This window comes from Notolepis coatsorum, assembly GCF_963971535.1.
Source record: "Notolepis coatsorum genome assembly, chromosome: 7".
NCBI classification, from domain to species: Eukaryota; Metazoa; Chordata; class Actinopteri; order Aulopiformes; family Paralepididae; genus Notolepis; species Notolepis coatsorum.
In genome coordinates, this window is record NC_140171.1 from 119,010,365 (window position 1) to 119,035,943 (window position 25,579).

General features: G+C 44.0%; 1 protein-coding gene across 3 annotated transcripts in view; it reads left to right on the top strand.

Moving 5' to 3' along the window:
* Positions 1-25,579, top strand: part of fam13a (family with sequence similarity 13 member A) — a 259,712-nt gene that overhangs the window by 18,977 nt on the left and 215,156 nt on the right. For all 3 annotated transcript variants that reach the window (XM_084319360.1, XM_084319361.1, XM_084319362.1), the window contains exon 2: positions 14,144-14,339. In XM_084319360.1, coding sequence (XP_084175486.1) covers positions 14,144-14,339 — 196 coding nt within the window. The remainder of the gene's footprint in view (positions 1-14,143; positions 14,340-25,579) is intronic.

Below are 25,579 nucleotides of genomic sequence, written 5' to 3' on the forward strand. Positions count from 1 at the left end.
ATAATAGTTCTGTATCGTATCGCTCTCGCTCGGCATCGCTCTCTGCACTATCTCGCATACGTGCACGCGCACTGAATAAAGACCACAATGTACCTTTAATCCCAATATTCGTCTGACCACACCCCTATCAGCTTACCCATATAAGCAGGGGTGGGGCCACCCACTCTCCTCCTTCTCGCTTTCACCACAAGGAAGAAGTGCCTCGGTAGATCCCCACACTTGACACCATGATGGAAGAAAGGTTTAGGAGCAGCTTTGGGAAACAAGGATACGTTGACATCATATCTTTATTTTCTCTCTCACTATTTTCGAGAAAATACGGCGATATTGTCTTCGTACTGGAGTGTCTGGAAGATGATGATCATTCTAAAAACCCTCCACCGGTTTTCGTATTGGGAGCACGCCGCTGCATGCTTCTCAACTGCAGTTCCTTGCTGTGTTTGTTGGGGTGAAACCTGTCAGGCCACAGCTGAACTGTCGGACATGCCGCTGTTGTGAGAAGCGGTGCGTTCCAGGTTGGGTGAGTAGTGTTTGCTGGCGGGCTCCACTTGTCTGTTAGTGCTATGGGGGCTACTTGACAAAGTTTATGGAAACCGGCCCCAGGCTAGGGTCCTTTGTTCAGCCACCTAGGCGACAGAAGGCCTTGGTCTGAAGACCATTATAGTTTTAACTAGTGGGCCGCGACCATTGACACTGGTGATCCCTGTGTGTTCTGGACGAGTGGATTCTCTCTGTCACCGTGTTAAGGCCCCATCTTTCATATCCAAATGAGAGTATTCCTTCACGAGGGGATATGTGCATGTAATGTGCGATAGCGGCAGATTCATGTTCAAAGTCAGCTACACAGGCCAGTTGGTACTGTGCTGATTCCGTCGGATGTGGTAAAGTCACCGTTGTGAAGCGGTGTTGACATCTTGTTTTCTCTTTTCTCTTAAAAAGTGAGGAGAGGTTCAGAACGGCGGCCTGTCTGGGTGAGTGTTATGTCATTGTTTACATGTTCATAGCTTACGGTTAGCCAGTCAGCTGTTAACTGCTGCGTTAGCCTGCTGGATCGCTGCATGGCCTGCTTAGGGCCTACTATTAGCCAGTCAGCTGTTAGCTGCGGGGCTAGCATGTCGTGGTCGCTAGGTAACGTTAGCTTGCTGCTATGGCCATGGCCTGGCGCGGGGTAGCTTAGCTTCTCGCGCGCCGCCGTGAGCTCGCTTCTGATCGCGTGCGTCGTTAGATCGGCGTCTCGCGAGCAGAAGCAGTAGCACCCGAACGGTTGGAGCGGCCGTTAGCTTGATGCTATTCTGTTGAACGTGCTTTGATTTTAACATGTTTTACACTCTTGACCACGACGTCATCCTTGACAGGGGATGTTTTCGTCGACCCTGCCCTGAGCCAGGACGGCAAGGTTGCATCAACAGGGGACTGTAGTGCGGGTTGGGGCGGTGACGCTGCCCAGTTCGGACAACACAGGAGCGGCTGTGTTCCTACGGTGTCTGTGACTGCACTTCGCTGATCTGCGTTCCGGGTAGGAACGGGGTTGACCAGACCTCATAACACGTCTTCTGGTTTTACTTTGCTAAATGTATTGTGAATAACGGTGTTTTTCCCAAAACGTGTGTTGCTACAATGCATTTAGGATACGTTGCGGGTTATGTGTGAGCTGTTTTTGTCACTGGCAGTTAGCTTCTCCGTGCAAACGGGATGTAATGATCTGGTTGTTGTGTGAGAAACACGGCCGTGTACTCACAACTAAGGTAACTAACCTATGAAGCTATGCTTGGTGACAAGTGAGTAAAAGAATGTTCTTTCTCAGACTGTAATGACAATGAACAGTGTGTTCACACATTAACAGGTTTTCCTGTTTTAACTGGCCGTATTGAGGGTAAAATAGGAGGATTGTGTTTCCCCCCCGGTTCCCTGGGGACTTTTTCATCCTCCTATCAGACATGTTGTGCATTAATTGTGTCTTTTGTGTGGTAGGGATACGATGTAACTCTTAGCTTGATTGCTGAGGTTGTGCTAAATCTGCTGGAGAAACTTATTTCCTAAAGGGAAATTGGTTTGGTTGCTGTCATGTGTGCTTAGCAAGGCCTGTGGTCGATACTAATCAAGAATGATGTATTCTCTCATTGTGAAAAAAACGGCGTTCCTCTGTTGAGTGTTTTTGCCTTTTGTAGGTGATGATGGGTTGTGTGTGTCATGTGACCTACAACTGGGTTGTACTGGCCACGGAAGCACATGTGTATGTTGGACCGGGGTTCTTAGAGCCCTCTCTATTCTGTGTTTTTCCTTAGTAAAAATCAGATAGCAGGTTAGCTCATGCGCTGTGTGGAGCTGTGAAACGCTTCATAGAGCTGACTATGACTGTGTCATATTCTCTTTTTGTCGTTACATCGTATCATGGGTGTGGGGTCGTAAAGGGGTGAACTGGTAACCTTTCCTCTCCCCATTGTTCTGTCGGTCAGGGGTACACCCCCTGTCCTTCAAGGTTCCCGTCACGTGGCGGTTCGGCACGTTACGGGGGGGGGGGGGGGGGGGGGGGGGGGGGGGGAGGGAGTTCCTGGTCCCACGGCCTGGTATATTGGGCGTGTGCACCGCAGGAATTCCCCCGCCATAGAGTACGTCACCGTGCGCGTCTCTGTTGGTAGGACTCCCGTGTGCTGTTCAGGTCCATGTGATGGATCTGTTTTCAGGGGGGGTGGTCAGGGCTCCTCCTCACCAAGCGCCTATTCAGGCCTTCTGTGAGTTCGGACTCCTTCTTCCATGTGAGGAAGCCTCCATCAGAGTACAGAGCCTTCCTCCTCAGATTGTCAAAGTGAGTGGACCCTCTAGAAGGGTCCTTTTCTATTGTATGTATATTCGATTCAATTCGTTTATTGAGTGTGTATGGGTTCAGTGCCTCTTCCCCGGAGGCCCTAAAACCAGTTTTTTACATGGCTCAAGGTGCAATATATTCTTTTCAATCTGTACAGCTCGCGTGGGAAGTCTCTCTGGGGATCCCCGTCTCTTTCCTATGGGAGGGTGGTGGGATGTAAAAATGTGATTTTTTTTTACCCCGGCTGTGTAGACTGGGATACATACTGTTGATGCTTCCTTCTTTCTATTCCAGAAGTGTTGGAGTTAGGGAGTGTCACACCCCTCTTGTCGTTCCCCTGGGCGCCTTGGGGATTCAATGACAGGTCTAAATAGCCTGTTCATTGATGGGGGTGTGTCCCGACGCACGTATAGTGCTAGCTCGCTGTAAACAGGCGATTGACTGGCACGCCTTGGTTGCTTGTGGTTGAAACAGCGTTTTTATAAAGCAACTGAGATGGGGGTTTTTCCTCTTCCGACGACCACATCCCATGACCTGGGTGGGTTGTCGACGGATTCTCGTTCATGTCTGGGGGATGATGACGGGATGGATCTGAACATATGTGGTGGGGTCTCACGCCCTTGGGGTGGGCCACCAGGCGCGGTTCGTCCGAACGTCTGGGTGGCGCCTTCTTTTCATGTTAAGATCAACACGCATATCTGCCCTTCTCCTGGACTAGGCATGTCGGCGTGGTTAGGGCACGGGACTGGTTCTGGTCACGCTGGTCCAGATCAGTTGAACCCGTTGTCCGCCGGGGATGCAGATCTGCTGTTCTGGTACCCTGAGGGACTTGGGCTTTTTTCAGGGGGAAAAATGCCAGGTCGGTCTGGGTGTCACAGGGTTAAGCGCTATGGAGACCCTGGTTGGGTATGTTTTTACTCAGCACTGTCGTCATGGCTTACAGCCATGCCATTCTGTACGCGCTCGATCTCGTCGGATCTCGGCCGCTACACAGGTTGGTCCTGGTTAGTACTTGGTTGGGAGACCGCCGGGGAATACCAGGTACGGTGTGCTTAGGGGCTGGTTCTCCATTATTTTTCGCTCCTCTCTCACGCATGGCGAAGAGGGGCCTGTGGGGGTGGTTTTTTGACCTCCTCTGGTGACCCTGTGCTTCCCGTACCGCCAGGCCCGGTCCGAAGTGATGTTTGCGACCCGTAGGCCTGGGTTAACCCTTTTTGGAAACTGAAACACTTGTACTGCGGTATAGCCGGTGTATACCCGCAGGTGTGTTTTGGAGTTTTTTCTTGAGGGGTTATAGGAACAACCACCGCATTGGGTAACACCGAGGTGGTTGATTCCCTGGTGTGTTGGAGCAGTGTCAACTCCCGGGTTCACCGTTTGAGGGTGCCCCTGCACGTTCATGACGTCTGCCAATCGTGTCAGCCTTCTCTGCCTCGACCCCTCTGGGTGGGGGTTTTTAAATGGAGGCTTGGTCATGCAACACCGCCAGCTTACGCTCCTTCCGCCGGGGCGGCTGTGTTCAGCTGTCCCCTCTGGCGCCTGTCTCGTCCGCAGTCTCCAGGCTAGGGTTAACAGCCTGTTGCCTGGTTTTTCCCCGGTGCGCTGCCTGCTTCCGTTGGTTAACCTTTTTTGTGTGCTTACGGCCATGCTGACTGCCTGTTCTGCAGGGTCAGTGTGCCAGGCGGTGTACTATTGGGGGGACAGGGCCCGCTCGGCTTACGGCCATACCAACCTGAACACGCCCGATCTCGTCCGATCTCGGAAGCTAAGCAGGTTCTGGCCTGGTTAGTACTTGGATGGGATTCCGCCTGGGAATACCAGGTGCAGTAACTGAGGGGCCTTTGTCCGAATACGCTGGCGATGTGGGGGGCGGGGCACTACGTGCCCACCTGGTGGGGTCTTGATGCTGGCATCATGGACTTCTCCGGGCCCCCATTCTAGGGAGTCCAGTCCTTTTGGTGGGTCTGGGTCTTCCTTCGTGCTCCGCTGCTACGGCCTTGCCACGGGGTTGGGTTTGCCCTTGACCCCGTGATTCTGGGGGCAGTAACGAGGTTGTTCCTCCGTTCGTTCCCGGGTGGCATGCGGGTTGTGCGTGTGTGTAGTCGTGGGGTCAAGCCACGGTCTGCTCACCCTGTGCGTTGAGTTGCTTGAGTGCCTCTTCGCACGGTCGGGTCCGTCGCCCTCCCGTGAAGCCCCTAATAGGGGGGGTGCCCGCCATTAGGCCCTCCCTGTTCTGATGGTTTGTGGGGGGCTGTCAGCGGGGTGTATTTGTCGGCCGTTGGCTCTCGCTCGGCCTCCCTTGTGCAGAGAGCGATGCCGAGCGAGAGCGATACGATACAGAACGTTAGGTTATGACTATAACCAAGTTCTGTTAGTATAGCGATGCTCGGCATCCGACGGCGCTGCAGCCTTTGACCTCGCCTTGTGGCGAAAGCTTGGGAAGGAGGAGAGTGGGTGGCCCCACCCCTGCTTATATGGGTAAGCTGATAGGGGTGTGGTCAGACGAATATTGGGATTAAAGGTACATTGTGGTCTTTATTCAGTGCGCGTGCACGTATGCGAGATAGTGCAGAGAGCGATGCCGAGCGTCGCTATACTAACAGAACTTGGTTATAGTCATAACCTAACGATTTAAGTATAAGTGCTTCTAGACACTTATTTCTGGCATACAAAAATAACTTGTACCAGAGATGCTAACGATATGTCCCTGATTGCATGGCACACAGTTTGACTGGGTGGTTGCACTTCACTTTATATTAGATTAGATAAAAATGTATTGTCATCGTACAGCACAAGTACAGTACAACAGTACAATAAGTAGTACCAGAAGTACCAGAGTGCAAGGTAACAGTAAAGTGCATTAACACTTTGAGTGCCAGCAGGGGGCGCACGGGTTAGCTCTGGATTGCCAACGCTCTATTCAATGAGAGAGCGAGCACATTTGCGAACGCATAAACTATATCTTAAATTATGGCTATGTGTCTAATATGCCCATCGCTTATCAATGACTTGTTTCCAGTCAACATTGTCGAAACGGATTGTTTTTTAATCAGTTAATTTCCGTTTTATACCATTATGAAAAACGCTTGTTTTTTTTAAACTTCCAGAAAAAAATAATATTCTGCAGGAATCACGCTTTACTGGAATACACAAAACACATTGTCATTTTTCGGCCTATTTATGAATAGTTTTCAAATAAATGCTAGATTATCGATAGTATATGTGTACTTATGCACGCTAGAGAAGCGGGCTGAAAAATCGATTATCTTATTTTCAATATACAGTGTAACAAGGGATTAAATGTAATATACAGTATATAACAAGTTACTGAGTAAATGTGATAATGTGTTGTACAGTATTATTATGTATAGTGATACACTATGATAAATACACTATGCTAGTAAGCCATATACTGGCCAGTGGTATAACTAGTATGAGTAGGTAAGGGATATAGATAGTAGCCTATATACAGGTATGTAAACAGGAATGTATGCAGATATATCCAAACAGATGTATATACAGTATTATTGTACATGGCTATTTTACAGTGTTATATAGTTACTATAGTTACTATAGTTACTATAGTTTGAGGTGCATTTATATAGCGCTTTTCTCTCTAGACTCAAAGCGCTCCCCACAATGTAAGGTGGAAATTGCCTCCTTCACCACCACTGTGAGAGGTAGGTAGTTATGAGTTATGAGTATAGGCAACAGGGATATTTTTTTTCTTCTTTCTTTTAAAATACTGGACAAAGGTAAGAAAAAAAATCATATCCTTGTGTTACATTTTAGTTGTGTGTGTGAAACAAAGTGTCACCATAATCTATAATGGGACACTTTTCATCAGCCACTTGGCCACCTGCTGTTAAAAGAATAGCTCTACATTCCGACAGCAATCACTGATATACTTTGGTCAGTAACATGGGTCTCCCAGTCCCTCCACTCTGCAGTAAACAGAAAATGAGTTTTTGATAAAGGTTTTCAAAAAAAATATTTTTTCCTTCACATGAAACAAGACAAAACACAATACAGTAGTAGTAGTAATAATAATAATAATAATAATAATAATAATAATAATAATAATAATAATAATAATAATAATAATAATAATAATAATAATAATAATAATAATAATAATAATAATAATAAACAAGACTTCACAGGACAATAATAGCAATAATAATAATAATAACAATAATGACAATAAATAGAAATAATAGAAATAATAAAAACAGAATATAAATTAAATTATATTGCCACAGACATTACAAAAGACGTTTCTTTTTGTTTTGTTTAAGCAAATACAGTATGTGCTTGAAAATAGTCAAATAATCTGTAAGCTAAGTCTGCAAGATTTCCTGAAATAAGAAATCTCTCATGATTGGATAAAGTGGGAACAGGATACCAGAAAATACATTTTCTGTTTACTGCAGAGTGGAATGTAGAGCTATCTAACACTTATTCTAACACAAAAAATACCACAATACAACATTACGTTGGGGACATCATTTGCAGTTGAAAAAAGGTAATATATCGCAATATATAACGTGATATTATAGTATTGTGTCGCTAGTATCATCATAATATCGTATCGTTGGGCCTTCTAGCTGCCTCAGTTAGTATTTAGTATTTGCCTTAGTATTTCTAGCTGCCTCAGTTAATGAATGAGTGAACAATTCAACAGAAACAAGAGCATCATGGTACTGTAGTACTGGATACTGTAGAAGTATTATCATTGCACTTATTATCTTGTATAAATTCTGTGAATGCTTGAATGTGGAGGTATAGTTTCCCCACGTGAGTTATTTCCAAACACATGTGTGTGTGTGTCTGTGTGTATGAAGAAGAGAGCGACAACACGTGTGTGTGTCTGTGTGTTAGAAGAGAGTGACAACACGTGTGTGTGTCTGTGTGTTAGAAGAGAGAGTGACAACACGTGTGTGTCTGTGTCTGTGTGTATGAAGAAGAGAGAGTGACAACATGTGTGTGTGTGTCTGTGTGTATGAAGAAGAGAGAGTGACAACATGTGTGTGTCTGTGTGTATGAAGAAGAGAGTGACAACATGTGTGTGTGTCTGTGTGTAAGAAGAGAGAGTGACAACACGTGTGTGTGTGTGTGTCTGTGTGTATGAAGAAGAGAGAGCGACAACACGTGTGTGTGTGTGTGTGTGTGTGTGTGTATGAAGAAGAGAGAGTGACAACACGTGTGTGTGTGTGTGTGTCTGTGTGTATGAAGAAGAGAGAGCGACAACACGTGTGTGTGTGTGTGTGTGTGTGTATGAAGAAGAGAGAGTGACAACACGTGTGTGTGTGTAGGCCTGCCACGATAACACATTTTGCTGGGCGATTAATTGCCCCCGAAAATATCGCGATAAGCGATATTATTGCGACCGGTTAGAGATTTTTTTTTTTGGAGAAATTTATTTCCCAAAACTTTTATTTTGAAGCCCACCGCTCCGTCTTTTCCGGTGTTTAAGACTTTTATTTTGAAGCCCACCGACCGGACCGGAAGTATTGTTGTGATTATTTCAGGTACTTTTTGGGTACCAGAAAAGTCACGTGAAACACTGCAGACCACTGAATAGAGACGCGTCTCTAGGATTTCATAATCATTATGTTTGCAGCAGGCACAAGTGCAATAAACAAAGGATACAGTCACTGTGTATTCTGCCTCATTTATTGATTAAACAAAACCGACATCAACACAATTTGCCACCGAGCGGAGAGTTTAGTCTCGCAAAAAGATCGCTGACTTGTTAAGGCTTGTTGTTAGGTTAGGTGCTAATGTTGTGCTAGCGTTTTAGCATGGCTATCGTACATAGCGTGATCAATATAACTCGCTATTGATTGTTTGTATGAGTAACGTTAATGCTAGTAGAATAGACACAACGTGAGGTAATCACCATCCATTTTAAACCGGTTATTACCTAATGCTAACGTTAGCAAATAGACGCGACTGGTAACGTTACAGCTTGTTAGCCTAATGCTCGTTAACGTTAGCATAGACAGCCTAGCTAACGTTAACGCTTGTAGAATAGACACAATGAGAGGTAACGTTAGCAGAATAGACACAACGAGGGTCTCGTTAATGTTGTTATTGATTGATTGATTGAAAACTGTGTCTGTGTTCAGTCCTGTGCTGTGCTCTGTAGTAAAGCCAGCGGCCCGCCTCCCAACACGGACAGTGACTGACAAGGGGCACTGGGTCCGCCTCATTAAAACAAACGCGCAAATAGCAATTAATCGCGCCCGTCAAAATCATTGCATTCATTTTAATTATCGCGGCAATTAATCGATTTATTGCTTATCGCGGCAGGCCTATGTGTGTGTGTGTGTGTGTATGAAGAAGAGAGAGCGACAACACATGTGTGTGTGTGTGTGTGTGTGTGTATGAAGAAGAGAGAGCGACAACACATGTGTGTGTGTGTGTATGAAGAAGAGAGAGCGACAACACATGTGTGTGTGTGTATGAAGAAGAGAGGTAGAGCCATATGGAATCCGTGATCATGGAATCGCGGACGGAATCGCGGAATTGAGCAATAAAAATGGAATCAACTATAAACGTTTTTTTTTCTTTTTACTTTTTTTTTTTTTTTTATGTTGTGGGACTTGTACAGCACTTTGTTCAACTTTGTCAGTGCTGTAAAGTTTAAACCTTTTTAAATCTTAGACAAACAAAACACTTTGCTTTCATGAAATATTGTAAGCCGTCATTTGAGGCTTTATAAAAGCAGCACAATGAACACAAATCTGTCAGTGCCGAGTCCGACCTCATCTTAAATAACAAACAGCATTTCTTGTTTGTAGTTAACAAAGAGAGGCAGAGTTGATTTTGCAAAAATATATATATCTTTTTTTTTTTTTTAATAATCGAATTTTATTTTCATATTCGAATCCCATGCCCATCGAACGAAGCTTCGAAGTATTTAAGACAGCCCTATTAAATGGACTGTTATATCTTATTAAATTGTGGACATTTATTCATTCCCACTTATTAGACACTATTTCTGATGGTAAAATGAGCGTACAAAGCAAAATACAGAATTCTGAAATATTAAAACGGAAAAAACGGAATTTGGAAAAAAATAAAATGGAATTTGGAAAAAAATTAAACGGATTTCATATGGCTCTAAGAGAGAGCGACAACACGTGTGTGTGTGTGTCTGTGTGTATGAAGAAGAGAGAGCGCCGACAACACGTGTCATGTGTGTGTGTCTGTGTGTGTATGAAGAAGAGAGAGCGACAACATGTGTGTGTGTGTGTGTATGAAGAAGAGAGAGCGACAACACGTGTGTGTGTGTGTCTGTGTGTATGAAGAAGAGAGAGCGACAACACGTGTGTGTGTGTGTATGAAGAAGAGAGAGCGACAACACGTGTGTGTGTGTGTGTATGAAGAAGAGAGAGCGACAACATGTGTGTGTGTCTGTGTGTATGAAGAAGAGAGAGCGACAACACGTGTGTGTGTGTGTATGAAGAAGAGAGAGCGACAACATGTTTGTGTGTCTGTGTGTATGAAGAAGAGAGAGCGACAACACGTGTGTGTGTCTGTGTGTATGAAGAAGAGAGAGTGACAACATGTGTGTGTGTCTGTGTGTATGAAGAAGAGAGAGCGACAACATGTGTGTGTGTCTGTGTGTATGAAGAAGAGAGAGTGACAACATGTTTGTGTGTCTGTGTGTATGAAGAAGAGAGAGCGACAACATGTGTGTGTGTCTGTGTGTATGAAGAAGAGAGAGCGACAACATGTGTGTGTCAGTGTGTCTGTGTGTATGAAGAAGAGAGAGCGACAACATGTGTGTGTGTCTGTGTGTATGAAGAAGAGAGAGCGACAACATGTGTGTGTCAGTGTGTCTGTGTGTATGAAGAAGAGAGAGCGACAACATGTGTGTGTGTCTGTGTGTATGAAGAAGAGAGAGCGACAACACGTGTGTGTGTGTGTCTGTGTGTATGAAGAAGAGAGAGCGACAACACGTGTGTGTGTGTGTCTGTGTGTATGAAGAAGAGAGAGCGACAACACGTGTGTGTGTGTGTATGAAGAAGAGAGAGCGACAACACGTGTGTGTGTGTGTGTGTGTATGAAGAAGAGAGAGCGACAACATGTGTGTGTGTGTGTATGAAGAAGAGAGAGCGACAACATGTGTGTGTGTGTGTGTATGAAGAAGAGAGAGCGACAACACGTGTGTGTGTGTGTCTGTGTGTATGAAGAAGAGAGAGCGACAACACGTGTGTGTGTGTGTATGAAGAAGAGAGAGCGACAACACGTGTGTGTGTGTGTGTGTATGAAGAAGAGAGAGCGACAACATGTGTGTGTGTCTGTGTGTATGAAGAAGAGAGAGCGACAACACGTGTGTGTGTGTGTATGAAGAAGAGAGAGCGACAACATGTGTGTGTGTGTGTCTGTGTGTATGAAGAAGAGAGAGCGACAACACGTGTGTGTGTGTGTCTGTGTGTATGAAGAAGAGAGAGCGACAACATGTGTGTGTGTCTGTGTGTATGAAGAAGAGAGAGCGACAACATGTGTGTGTGTCTGTGTGTATGAAGAAGAGAGAGCGACAACATGTGTGTGTGTCTGTGTGTATGAAGAAGAGAGAGCGACAACATGTGTGTGTGTCTGTGTGTATGAAGAAGAGAGAGCGACAACATGTGTGTGTGTCTGTGTGTATGAAGAAGAGAGAGCGACAACATGTGTGTGTGTCTGTGTGTATGAAGAAGAGAGAGCGACAACAGGTGGCACAGTTTCCTGGGCGAAAGCCAGGATCAGATACCAGCACCTAGCAGCTGGTGAACACACACACACACACACACACACACACACACACACACACACACACACACACACCAACCAACTGTGTATATGCTACACGCGTATGTCACTATTTGAGAGCAGCAAGAGGTGTGTTTGTGTGTGCACGCTTATACCCTGGCTTACAATGTTTAGTCAATGAGGGTGCAAATGGAAGAGACAACGGTTGCTATGTGTCAACTCTGCTGTTGCTGTGTTGATATGAGAAATGTGTTAAAAAACATAATCATTTGTTGAATAATTATTATTACTGGATCTTGTAAACAAGTCACAGTAGAACAGTCATGTCATGCTTTTCCAGTGTTTAACCAACCTACATTACCACTAGGGGTGTAACGATGCATCGATTAATCAAAATGCATCGATTCTAATGTGACGATTCAACTGCATCGATTTGAAAATGTTAGAATCGATTATAATCTAAATTAATCAAAATTAAAAAAAAATATATATATATATATTTCTTTTTAATGTTTTTTTTTGTGTGTATTGTTTTTATTGACTTATAGTCCATTCATGCTGAGTGAATCAGTTCCCCCAGACACATTTGTGTATTCAAAAAATGTTGGGGAATTAACTGATAGAAATGCCTTGTTTGTGTTCCCATTGTCATCCCATTGACATCTTCGAGGGGAGCCAATTCTGAACAACTAGTTTTTTTAGACTTGTTAATCTGAAGACTTCAAACCCTGGCCAAACCGCAAGGAGTAGCCTTCACATTATGTCTACATTTTCCCCAACACCTAAATAACATTTCAGACCAAATCCATACAAAGACTAGACAAATACCATTTTCCCTAATATGTTTAATTGTTTATTTAAACGGATCCCCATTAGCTGACGCCTAAGCGGCAGCTAGTCTTCCTGTGGTCCAACAACATACATACACACGATATTAAGATAACATGTGGATAACATTCAAGTTTCAAGTTTCAAGTTTCTTTATTAGTTGTCATACAGAAGTACAGAATACTTTTATATAAAATGCTTCTTTCTGTTACGCTCCAGAGATTGTGCTAGATAAAAATAGATAAGTATAAAATAAGTATAGTAAGTATAAAATAGAAGTCAAGTACGTAGACAAAAGTGTACAATATATACATATATACAATGTACAATGCAGAGTAGAAAAGTAACTGAGTTACAATACAATATACTATATACTATACAGTACAATGCAGAAACATGGGATATGTCCCCTATGTGTGTGGTAACGTTCTATTCTATTCTGTTCTCTATTCCAAGACTGTAGATACAGTGAAGACACTGTATTTCTAATGTACACTGAACCATAAACAGCAGTGTAGTCGAGCTGGGCTGTTTGCTTAGTAAATCAACCTGAGCAGCGCTCCAATAAAACCTTGTCCCCTGTAGAACCTCCCTATCCATTCCACATGCTGTCACACACACCCTTGACAGGTGACTTTCCATTCTTCACCCTCCCTCTTTTCTTGTCATTCAATCAATTACACACTTAAATGTGTGCGTGTGTGTGTGTGCGTGCGTGCATGTGTGTGTGTGTGTGTGTGAGTGAAAGAGACAAAGACAAACTGACATACTGTATATAGAAACATTTAATTTGAATTTAAATTGTATTTATATATTCTATTCTTAATATTGACTTCCTGTGTGTGTGTGTGTGTGTGTGTGTGTGTGTGTGTGTTCTGCCCTCCCCTCAGCTCAAGGTGTTGCATGGTAACCAAATCTTCGTCGTAGCAACAGTCGACAGCCCTCTCTCTCTCTCTCTCTCTCTCTCTCTCTCTCTCTCTCTCTCTCTCTCTCTCTCTCTCTCTCTCTCTCTCTCTCTCTCTCTCTCTCTCTCTCTCTCTCTCTCTCTTCTCTCTCTCTCTGTGTGTGAGAGTGTGAAGCATGTCAGCGTGTGTGAATGTGTCAGCAGCATGCGTGTGAGTGTGTGAGTTTGAGGTGTGTATGTATAAATGTGTGTGTGTGTGTGTGTGTGTGTGTGTGTGTGTGTGTGTGTGTGTGTTTTGTGTGTGTGTGTGTGTGTGTGTGTGTGTGTGTATCATCCAAGCGATGGAGCAGCAGACTGAGACTCTTTCACAGGACATTTATTTTACATTTACATTTAGTAATTCAGTCAACATTTAGTTGATACTTTTATCTAAAGCGACTTACAAGTTCTGTACAACAACAAGTCAGCAGGAAGGGTACAACTTGGCAGCTAGGGGTAAGTAAGATTGTTCGTCAAACAGTGTCGAACTTGAGTGCATAGTGGTATAGACAGATTAGCATAGTAATATAGTAGTAATATAGTACTATATAATATAGTAGTAATATAGGCAAGGTGGATTACTTAGTAGCAAAGTGCATAATAGTAAAACAAAGGTTAGTATTTGATTTCAGATATTGATTGAAGAAGTGTGTTTCACCGAATAGCCGGCTTCGCTTCGATGACCCCCCCCCCAGGAGTCGGGATAGGAGCGGGCCAGAAGATGCAGAGCGTAGGGGTCTTGTAGGGGTGTGTACTTAGAGACCACTGACCGGTGGCTAACTCCTGCTCTCCGCTCTCCGCAGCACCACAAGGCGGCCGTGCAGGTGAAGCAGGACATGAAGAGGATGGTGCAGCTGCCCATGCTGAGGCCCAGGGCCACGGAGGCCAAGGGGGGGAGGCTGTTCGGAGTGTCCCTGTCGGAGCTGCACGAGCTGGGCCTGGCGGAGGACGGCGTGCCCCTGGTGGTGCGGCACATGGTGGAGCACCTGCGCAACCACGGTGAGTCCAGTGGAAGAGGCCGGGGGATCGTTTTCATTTCATTACACATCTTTGTTTGTTCTCGAGAGAAACCTCGTTTCCAATGCCGTCGAGGTTACAGGCACGTTAGAACAGGTCAACACAGCGATAGAAATAAAGGAAAATAAAAATCTATTTAGATAGGTACTACGTAGACATTGAATAAGTAGGGCAAGAACACAGTTGAAAAGAATTAAGAAATATCAACATTAAAAACTACTGAAGTTACTGTATTGAGTATTGATTTCTATAGCGGGAGCTCAAGATCATTCAAACAAGCTGGTCAGCTGGAGCATTAAAACAAAAGGCTGACTTTCCAAGCTCAGTCTGCACTCTGGGGACCTTAAGCATCAGCCAGTCATTTGAGCAGGTCAGACAGGGGCCACAGTTCACTTCCAATCTAGCAACACTGATATAAGAACATAAGTGCCCAGTAATGGCTTCATAGATAAACAGATATCAATGCTTATGTTGCCTCTCTGCCAGAGAAGACCAACCCACTGTATCATCGAGGATGCAGTGGTGAGTACCATATCTATCAACAGTAATACATCTAAAGTAATACAATTATAGGATGACTTGAATGGACTAGAATAGGATAGGATAGGATGTGATAGGGTAGGGTAAGATAGGATAGGGTAGCATAGAATATAATAGGGTGGGATAGGATAGTTTAGGATGGGATAGGGTAGGATAGGATAGAGTAGGATATGATGGGATAGGGTAGGATAGGATGTGATAGGGTAGGATGTGATAGGGTAGGATGGAATAGGGTAGGATGGTATAGGGTAGGATGGGATAGAGTAGGATGGGATAGGATGGGATAGGGTAGGATGGGGTAGGATAGGATAGAGTAGGATGGGATAGGGTAGGATGGGGTAGGATATGATAGAGTAGGATGGGATAGGGTAGGATGGGGTAGGATAGGATAGAGTAGGATGGGATAGGGTAGGATGGGGTAGGATAGGATAGAGTAGGATGGGATAGGGTAGGATGGGATAGGGTAGGATGGGGTAGGATAGGATAGAGTAGGATGGGATAGGGTAGGATGGGATAGGGTAGGATGGGGTAGGATAGGATGGGATAGGGTAGGGTGGGATAGGGTAGGATAGAGTAGGATGGGATAGGATTTTTTATTTATAATAATGCAGGACCTCTAGTGGGTCTTTAATCAGCATGCAACGAACTGGACATGCAATATTGGAGCGGCCGGGATATACACACACACACACACATGCATTGTCTTTCCTCAGTCGCCGATGCGATAGAGTCTCTGCGCCTAACCCATCCCGTCGTCCTTCCCCCCATGGGCAGCCGGGAGCAGATAGGGCGTCAACGTGAGCCGCGCCCCGGGGACCAATCCAAGTGCTCCTGTCCGTCTTCGTCAAGGACGCCACAGCGTTAGTGATCTGTTCTTGTGGGATGGGATAGGGTAAAATAGGATAGGGTAGGATAGGATGGGATAGAGGTAGGGTAGGATGGTTATAGGATAGAATATCATATTTTATGATATGCTCCAAAAAAGTCTGTAAAAGTTCATTTTTAAAAGGGTTTGTCCTCCTTGTACAGAGTGTCTTAAAGCCATGATGTAAGCACATACAAAAACAGCAGCATTTCTGGTCATTTTCTATTACAGAGCAGCCAGGGCCCCACCCAAAAAGAATTCTAGCCACAACATTCAGTCAATTCTGACAGCAGCTTACAGAGCCACGGTGTAAGGCCGGGTGTGTCATTTGTGTTTCCACTTTAGGAATGAACACATTTTGTCCTTTTTCGCCCCCAGAGCACAACGTTTCAATTATGTCTATGAACACATCTTTTCCACGATCAGCTGAACAGTAACTCAGGATGTGTGTTTGTCACAAACTAGACTCAGTGTTGAACCCTTTCACTACCACACTACAGAAGGTTAACCCTTTCACTACCACACTACATACCTTCTGTATTGTCGTGGTGAAAGGGTTAACCCTTTGGTAGTGTGGTAGTGAAAGGGTTAAAGTGACAGGCTTTTTACAGCAGCGCTGGTGGGGAGATACAGTAGGAACAGTGAAGCCTATGATCAGAATATGAATGAACGATCATTACATTTATAATGAGCCCTTTTCTAGACGCTCAAAGCGCTTAGCTCATTGTAAACTCGTTATTGCCCGCCAACACTTGAGCGCCAATAACGAGTAAACTCGTTTTTGGATCCTTTGATCTTTTTCCTTTGATCCCCGTTCTAAACTATCATCCGGATCACTGTAGCCGTCCCTGGCTTATTTGCCTACGTTGGAATTGCAATGCTGATAGAATCTCAGAGGTGGCAGTATCGCCTACCTTTTTAACTCTGATAGAAAGGGATCAGTAGAGACAATGAATGAACTGGACTATCAAGACTCACTCTGAGGGGGAGGAGCTCTTGCAAAGCAATCGCTAGCAGATCTGCTAGCCTCAAAACCTATAGTTTCCCATAAACACGTGTAATTACATATAAACGAGTAATCGCGATCGCCGATGGGATCATTGGAATTATTCTTTTTGGAGTACCTTCTGGCTAAGGTAAGGACCCCCTATGTCTATTTTACAGAACCTGAAACATGTTTCTGTAACGATCACAGTGGCTTACTTTACCGGACATAAACCAAGCGTTTTCTAACGATCGCATTTTCGGGGTAAGACTACCTAATCTTTTTGGAGAACATCTAATCTGAGGTAAGGAATCTATTTGACCAGTCTTGGGATAATCAGAGCTTTTTTCACAGATATATCAACGTGGGCCCTACAGTATGTGTGTATGTGTGTGTGTGTGTGTGCTGATCAGGAAATAAGAGAATAGATTTTTCAGCCCGCTTCCCTAGCGTGCATAAGTACACATATACTATCGATAATCTAGCGTTTATAGGCCGAAAAATTTAAACTTTTTTTGTGTATTCCAGTATATTCCAGTAAAGGGCGATTATCACAGAATCTTCAGAAATTTTCTGAAACTTTCAAGAAACAAGCGTTTTTCAAAATGGTATAAAACGAAAATTAACCGATTAAAAAACAATCTGTTTCGTGGCGTAGCGGAGATTGCGCTCGTCACAAACGCAGGAGATGCTGGGTTCGAGTCCAGCTCTCGGCGTTGCCACCAGCTTGGCTGGCCGTTCACACTAATACAATTGGCAGTATTAGGGAGTGGGGAAGCTGGCGGGTGGGAATCTGGCGTTGTGGACAGCAGGTCCAAGCTGGTGGCAGGTCAGGTCTCGGCACTTGCTAAGCGGGGCAGGACTTGGTGGAGATAGCGTGCCCTCCCACGCGTTACACTTCACCAATGAGAGTCCTCGCTGCCAAGTGAAAAGACGCCACTGGCTGTCGGCGCACATCTCGGAGGAAGCTTGCGATCGACTCGGGACGCCCCTTGTACCGACTCGTGGGAGAACATGCATACATCAGCCAGGTAGGGGAGGGGGTGGAATTGGCACAACGACTAATTGGGACGGGGAGAAAATCTGAGAAATCAGAAAAACAGAAGAAAAATAAATAATAATAATAATCCGTTTCGACAATGTTGACTGCAAACAAGTCATTGATAAGCGACGGCCATATTAGACACATAGCCATAATTTAAGATATTGTTTATGCGTTCGCAAATATGAGAGCTCTATCATTGAAGTGGGTGGTGGCACGCAACGGGGTTCCGGGGCGCTTGAAGCCTTTTTACAACGCATCCGCGTTTCCGGGTTCCCGTTTTGCGCTCTGATTGGCCAGGTCATGTGACATGAGCGCCAAACGTGGGACGGCAAGTTTCTACACTGGTTAAGCTTAGGCACTCTTCGAAGTTGGTTAAGGTTAGAGTTTGTCTTAGAGCGTGACGGCAAGTTCTTTCGCCAGTTAAGCTTAGGCACTCTTTCGAAGTTGGTTAAGGTTAGAGTTTGTCTTAGAGCATGGCGATAGAACGCCAGGTAGTTTGCAGGCTGTTCGACGCGGAAATGGGCAAACACGCTATTGGGCGCACATGTCACATGACCTGGCCAATCAGAGCGCCGGAAACGCTGATGCGTTGTAAAAAGGCTACACGCTTCCGGGGGAACCGGACCCTTGGCACTCAAAGTGTTAACGACCAAATTCAATTGGCCCTGGGAACCCCGAAGACGGACGCGGCAGCTGGCTCTCACTTTGAGAATCACTGCTTTATCTGGGAAATCTATATCACTATGCAAAGATATTGAATGAGAAGTGTCTTCTGATAATCTTCTGATAATACCAAAATATAACGGATTCTAGATAATAACAAGATTAAGTTTTACAGTAATACATACTTTTTTTTTTAAATGTATAAATAAAAAATACTAAATAAAAATCTATTTTTATATATTTATTTATTTTATTTATATATTTATGATTTATTTATAATATTTATTTATTTATATATATATATAATTTCTTCTTCTTCTTCTTCTTCTTCTTCTTCTTCTTCTTCTTCTTCTTCTTCTTCTTCTTCTTCTTCTTCTTCTTCTTCTTCTTCTTATTATTAAATATTATTATTATTATTATTATTATTATTATTATTATTATTATTATTATTATTATTATTATTATTATTATTATTATTATTATTATTATTATTATTATTATTATAATTATAATTATTTTGTTGTACCTCCCTAGCTCTCTCAGTAGCCATTGTGACTTTGCCATTAGAATCTTCCATTATACACCTGAAAGGGTTCATGTTTGAAAATGTTGCCTTTTGCACCAAACAAGTCGAGTCAAATGTTAACAATCACAAGCACTGTGTTATGACTGAGTAGCAGGGGCGTGTTATCATGGTGATATCATGGTTCACCGTTGAGTCAATAAACCATTGTGGGAGGCTTGACAGGACAACACAGGGTTATTAACGAAGCTGAGCACAGAGGTGCTGACTGTAATATAGTCCTCAGTTGGCATTGGAATACATATAAAGGGGCAGTTCACTAAAAAAAACAATGCAGATTTATTTTGCACATAATCTCACACACATACAAGTTAAGTTAAGTTTGTTTTTATTTGTCACGTATAAAGTACATGTACATTACAGTGAAATGCTTGGTTCTGTATGAGCCCCTGAGAATGCTTCATACAGTAAAAAGTAAAAAAGAATAAAGTCCAAACACTATACAAAATATACAATATACAAACTAAAGTACAACCTAAAGTACAAAATGCTAACTTTTTAAAATGTTAAATGCAAAAATGACGTATGGGTGTAGTGCAAATCTTTTTGTAATAAATAGATAAAACATGGTGTAGTGTTAAAAGTGTTTTAAAGTGTCTAAGTAAATGACAAAAACTCTTAACAGTTTTGCACACATTCATTTAGTTTGACAGTTATTGAGAGTAAATGAGTTTGAATATGACCAGTGATGTCATCGAGGACATACATTTGAGTCCTTCTGTTGTGTTAATTACAGCACCATGCAATTATGTAGATGAACAAATAGCAAATGCAATACATGTCTTATAGGGACTGCTACCTTTAATTGAGCTGTGATTGACACAACACAAGGATTCAATGTTCCAGATGGCATCACTGGTGGCCACATTCAAATATTTTGGTGAAGTGCCCTTTTAAGTCCCCCAAAAGTCAAAATATGACATGTATACATCTTTACATGGGAGGAGTATACTGTTAAAGGTGAATGCCCCCCGTTTGATATTAATTACATTTTCTTCTGTGAACATGAACCACACTCTATAGACAACAGATTCTATTGAGATAAAAAAAAAAAACGGTTTGAATTCATTAATTAAAAAATGAATACATTATAATGTGTTTTTCATTGAATTGGTTGTATTTTGTGGCTGTGTAAAATGTTTATTTACACAGTATATTGGTAAGGTTTGTCAACACTGATTGTTCTGATTTACAATTTTATTTTCCATCTACAGATAAAACTCACTTCAAGAATGTATATGAATCCAATCAATGTGAATTGATGTCAATATATATAGCCTATATCCTATATATAATATACCCCACATTGATATGGTAAAACATTTAAAAAAAAAAATCACGAATTTGATCCATGATGTTTGTTGTAGAGGAGGCGTTGTTCAGTCTTCCCCATTTTGTACTTCTTCTATTTGTCCACTAGATGGCAGAACCGCGCTATGAGAAAGTAGCACTTGGAGTTGGTTCCTCTTGCAAGACATGTGCACGGCCACGGTGTGAATTTTAACGAACCCGTTGATCGTGTGAACATGACCAATTAAGCTTTTGAGGAGAAGTAAGACAAAAACAGAGCAGGGCTTTAACAAATATAAATAAAAAGGGGGTAATGTATAGTGTTCTTGTGATTCTACATACTATTATTATGACGCAATGTGGTTATTTGATAATCATCTGCTTTCTACAATAGCCTGTTTGCGACCAATATGTAGTACGATAGTAGCCTAGTAGTCTGCATGGGTATTCTGTTTACCTAACGTGTTGGACACGTGTAGTACACTTTGTTTCAGACGTTCAGCCTACTGAGTATTGTTTATTAAGCCCGTTTCAATTCTTAAAACCTTTCAAGTGTGTGCACGCTTGAAAACTGTCCATGTATTTATTAAGCACATAACGCACTTAACCAAATCAAATCAAATGTATTTGTAAGGCCCGACAACACACGTTAATGTCCCCATGGTCAACAACTTATTATTCATTATTCATCATTTAGCTGACGCTTTTATCCAAAACGACTTACAAGTTTTGTACAACAAGACAGCAGGAAGGGTACAACTCTATCAGCTGAGAAACAATGTTCATCAAAGTGGTGAGTGCTACAGTGTTGGTTAGTATATTAGGACAAGTGCATGGCAGTAAGGTTAGTTAGTTAGGGTTAGATATATTTTTTAATTTTTTATTCAGATAATGGTTGAAGAAGATTGGACGGGTTTCGGCTGTCCTAACTGGGGTGGGCAGTTCATTCCACCATTGTGGCGTGTATCCTTTCGGCAACTGGCTTGTCCTTCCGCGTTCCCGTTTTGCACTCTGATTGGCCAGGTCATGTGACATGTGCGCCCAATAGCGTGACGACCCATTTCCGCGTCGAACACCCTGCAAACTACCTGGCGTTCTATCGCCATGCTCTAAGCAGGCATGCGTTCTTCATGGGACGGGGTTGCACTCCGTGCCACCCCATGATAAGTACAAGTGTTATTTGCATATCAATAGCGCCGGTCGTCAGGTGTGTTAAATACGTTCTCAGATACATTCACACCTAACTTGTTGTGAAGACATGTGTTACATTCCATTCGTAGAGGCAATTAGGCACTGTCTTTAGTCTGTGCTCAAGTGAGGGGACATTAAATGCGCATTCGCGGGAGCGCGCGCACGCGCCGGGAGCGCGCATGCACGTGGTGCGTGCAACCCCCGATGATTTCAATAACGCACCACTGGCTCTAAGACAAACTCTAACCGTAACCAACTTCGAAAGAGTGCCTAAGCTTAACCGTGCGCGATTGGCGCACATGTCACATGACCTGACCAATCAGAGCGCAAAACGGGAACGTGGAAGGACAAGCCAGTTGCCGAAAGGATTCACGCCTCCCGGAGCTCAGATAGGAGTAGATCTGAGGCGGCCAGAAGATGCAGAGCGTAGGGGTCTTGAGGGTGTGTAGTTAGAGACCATTGACCGGAGGTAGGCGGGAGCGGTTCCCTTTGCCGCACAATATGCCAGGTCGAGGGCCTTGAAGCGGATTCGAGCAGCAATGGGGAGTCAGTGCAGGTCCCTAAGAAGTGGGGTGACATGGGCTGACTTCGGTAGGTTTGAGATCAGGCGGGCCGCTGCATTCTGAATAGGCGTGTTCGAGATTGGCTAGGCGGACGCAGATCTGCGCAGGTTTTACTACGGCCTCGCATGACGGTTAGAATGTTGTCCGACTTGCTCTGAAAATCTGACGAGACGAGGCGTGGAAATCTCGCGGGAGCGAGCCACGCACAGCCTTCAGAGCGAGGCTCCACAGTACCTCTCCAGCGACTGCTCCACGCAAATGCATGATGGGGAACGACTTGCTATTTCTGCGCAAAGCGCCTATTGGCTCAGAAAAGTTGTCACCTGGTTGTCACCACCAGCGACGCCCACAAGAGGAAGTGATGAGACATTTGATTGATTGATTGATTGATTGATTGAAAACTGTATTAACCGATTGCAGAATGGGTACAATAATACAGTACGGGTCCCGTCTATCAGATATATTTATTATTATTATTATTGAATACAGGAGTTTGGGTACCAAGAGCTTCCTCAAATAAAGTTATCATCATATCATCATGATAAACTTCAAGCTGTCAGACACCAAATTATTTTTATCAGAGTAATGAATGCTGTCGGAGTTTATATCAAAATAACATATCAACCCCCCTGAACAAATGGTGATTGCTTCTTCAAGTCAATTCTACAGACGGACTGTTTCTATCATCGGAATTAAATAATTATAATGATAATAAATACGACAATTACGTTTTGCATTTATAGTCATGACTCAATGAGCAATCTGAGCATTACCGCTCTATGTACAGTACTCCTCTAAGCAATCTGGCTCTCAGTTAACCCAATCGCTAGATAGATATAAATATATAGTTCATTAACGATGCAGCAGCTGAGCTGATACTGTATCCCACACACATACACACACGCGTTGTCTGTTTTGCCTCAATATATACTGTATATATAATTCTGTTTTGCCTCATATACATATATATATATTGATGCAAAACAGAATTATTCAGCAGTGTGTGTGTGCGTGCGTGCGTGCGTGCTGCGGTGGCCAGGAGCGCGCAACAAGATGGTATACATTTATACATTATGGTATATATGAATAGTATATTCCACTATAGCAGTATATGGTGTGCTGTACATTTGAATCTAATCTAATTTTGCACACGGCCATCGCATTATAATGAGCTGGACAGGTGTGTAATGTGTGTGGTGGTAACGTGAACGCGTATCTGCCATGCGAGACTAGGCGAGAGGCTTATGAAGCAGGGCTGAAGTGTCCGACGTTCTGACTCCTCCCCCGGCTGCACTCGTCTACTCTCGTCTATTTTCGAGGCAAGCCGAAATCAATCTCGAATAGTTGAAGAGGCTTGGTGGCAGTGGCCGGGAGGCCAGCGAGCAGTGCGTTGCAGTAGTCGAGGCGGGAGATGACTGTTGATTGGACGAGGAGTTGGGTGGCTTCTTTGGTCAGGAAGGGGCGGATCCTTCTGACGTTGCTCAGGAGGAATCTGCAGGTTCTGGTTGTCGCTGCGATGTGAGCGGAGAAGTTCAACTGGTCGTCAAGGACAACGCCAAGTGTAACTGAGGGGTACAATTCCCTGACTGTATTGATAAGTATGGTATTATTAAACCACTACCTCTTGTACTTTAACTTCTGGCCATCCAGTACATGATATAGATATGATGAACACTTTCCCACCTGATGAAACGAAGTCCACACAAATGTACAAATCGAATATTTTATATAGCAAAGGGTATATACAACGTTCACTTGATGACATTTATGATTTGAAATGCACTTGTATGGCAAATGAGTATTCGTAGGTAAATCAACATTGAATGTCCAATCTCTGGTTACGCAGGGAGTAAATATACAACCTGGTTCTTTAGGGAACTATAGCGATGGTACTTAAATGATTATAGCTGGATACACTAAGGGGGGGGGGGGGGTCCCGCTGGTTGTAAGACAGTAGGAGGGGGGGTTAGAAGAGCCGCTGGCGGTATCCCATCTGGCCGACGATTTCTTGGGAGAATTCAGAGTCCTGAACACGATGCCCACAGAACCTCGGTCCGCAGATGAATACAGCTGGACCCTCTGGTGGACGGTAGCTGCCGGTCCACAACGGAGAGACGTGAGGCGACCTCACTGGTGTAGAGCGCCGTCTCACCTGGACTCCTCTCCGGGGGGTAGTTCCAACACTCAGCAGTGTTGGCCGTTATCCATAGAATAATCAAAGCACCCAAAGCACGTAGATAATCCAAGCCGTGGAAGGCTCGCCGTCGTCCGGGTAAAGTAATCCAATGTACAGGTCCACTCGTACTGGCCCGGAGCTCCTCGGATGCAAGCACCACAAGTGGTCTGCCCAGCCTGGTTAAGACTCCAGATAACGTCAGGAACGATGCGGGTGCTGCTCACTTTATAACTCTAACCGAACGATGCACCATACATAATAAACTATTATTAGCTTAATAGAAATACGTCCAACTCGACGGTATAGTGCCAAACTATGACAATTCAACTATTAATCCACACGATATCTCAATGCCTATTCTGAGGCCAAGTAGGCCTTACTGCACCACACGTGCGTCGTGGGTGAGGCTTCGCGTCTGTTACTCGGTTGGAGGGTAAAGAACTAATGGACTAAAAGAAAGTTCTACTTTACTTGCGCCATATATATATGCGCTGTGAACAAATAGTACCATTCGTATTTCGCCAGACGTATTCCTACGCGGAACCGGGCTTGCCACGACATGTTGGTCGGCACGATTGAACTTGAACCTAGGGGTATGGCTGCTGGCGCCAGGTTCTCGTCCAATGGTAGAATGAAACTATTATGGGCTGTTTAGTAGACTAAAGGGATATTCAGTGCATATTGTACAAGGAATATACAGGGGATATCAAACGATATACAAATACTATTAAATATATATCCATAAACAAATATATATATTCGGTTTAATCTGATCCTTCACAACAGCCGCCCCCTAATTAGTCCCACCTAATTAGCTAAGCAGAGACAGATTAACCGCACTGTCTACCACTCAAGGTCCGCTGTAAGGGTCAGTCAACTCACAAAGTCATGGGGTCATGGTCATCATCGATAGTATCTGGGAGTCGGGGCAGTTCTATTAGCCTCGCCACGGGTCGTGTGTAAGTTCGCCCTTGGACGAGTACTTCAGCTGCTCGGACCTTGCCATCGGCACCGGTGATCACTTTGCTTACGCGGCCAGCCGGCCACATAGCTCTGGGTAGTGACTGGTCGATAATCATGACGACTGTTCCTTCTGTCAAATTGTCTCTCTCTTTTACCCACTTCTGGCGGGTCTGTAGAGACGGTAGGTAGTGGAGTAGGAAGCTGCTCCAAAACTTGTCAGCTAGTACTTGACTGTACCTCCACATTCTTCGGCCGTTCGCTTCTTCAGGCCTGTACATTGTCTGGGGTAGCGCGGGGTCCAGCCGCCCCATTAAGAGTGTGTTGGGGGTGACTGGGTCGACATCTGCTACATCACTGG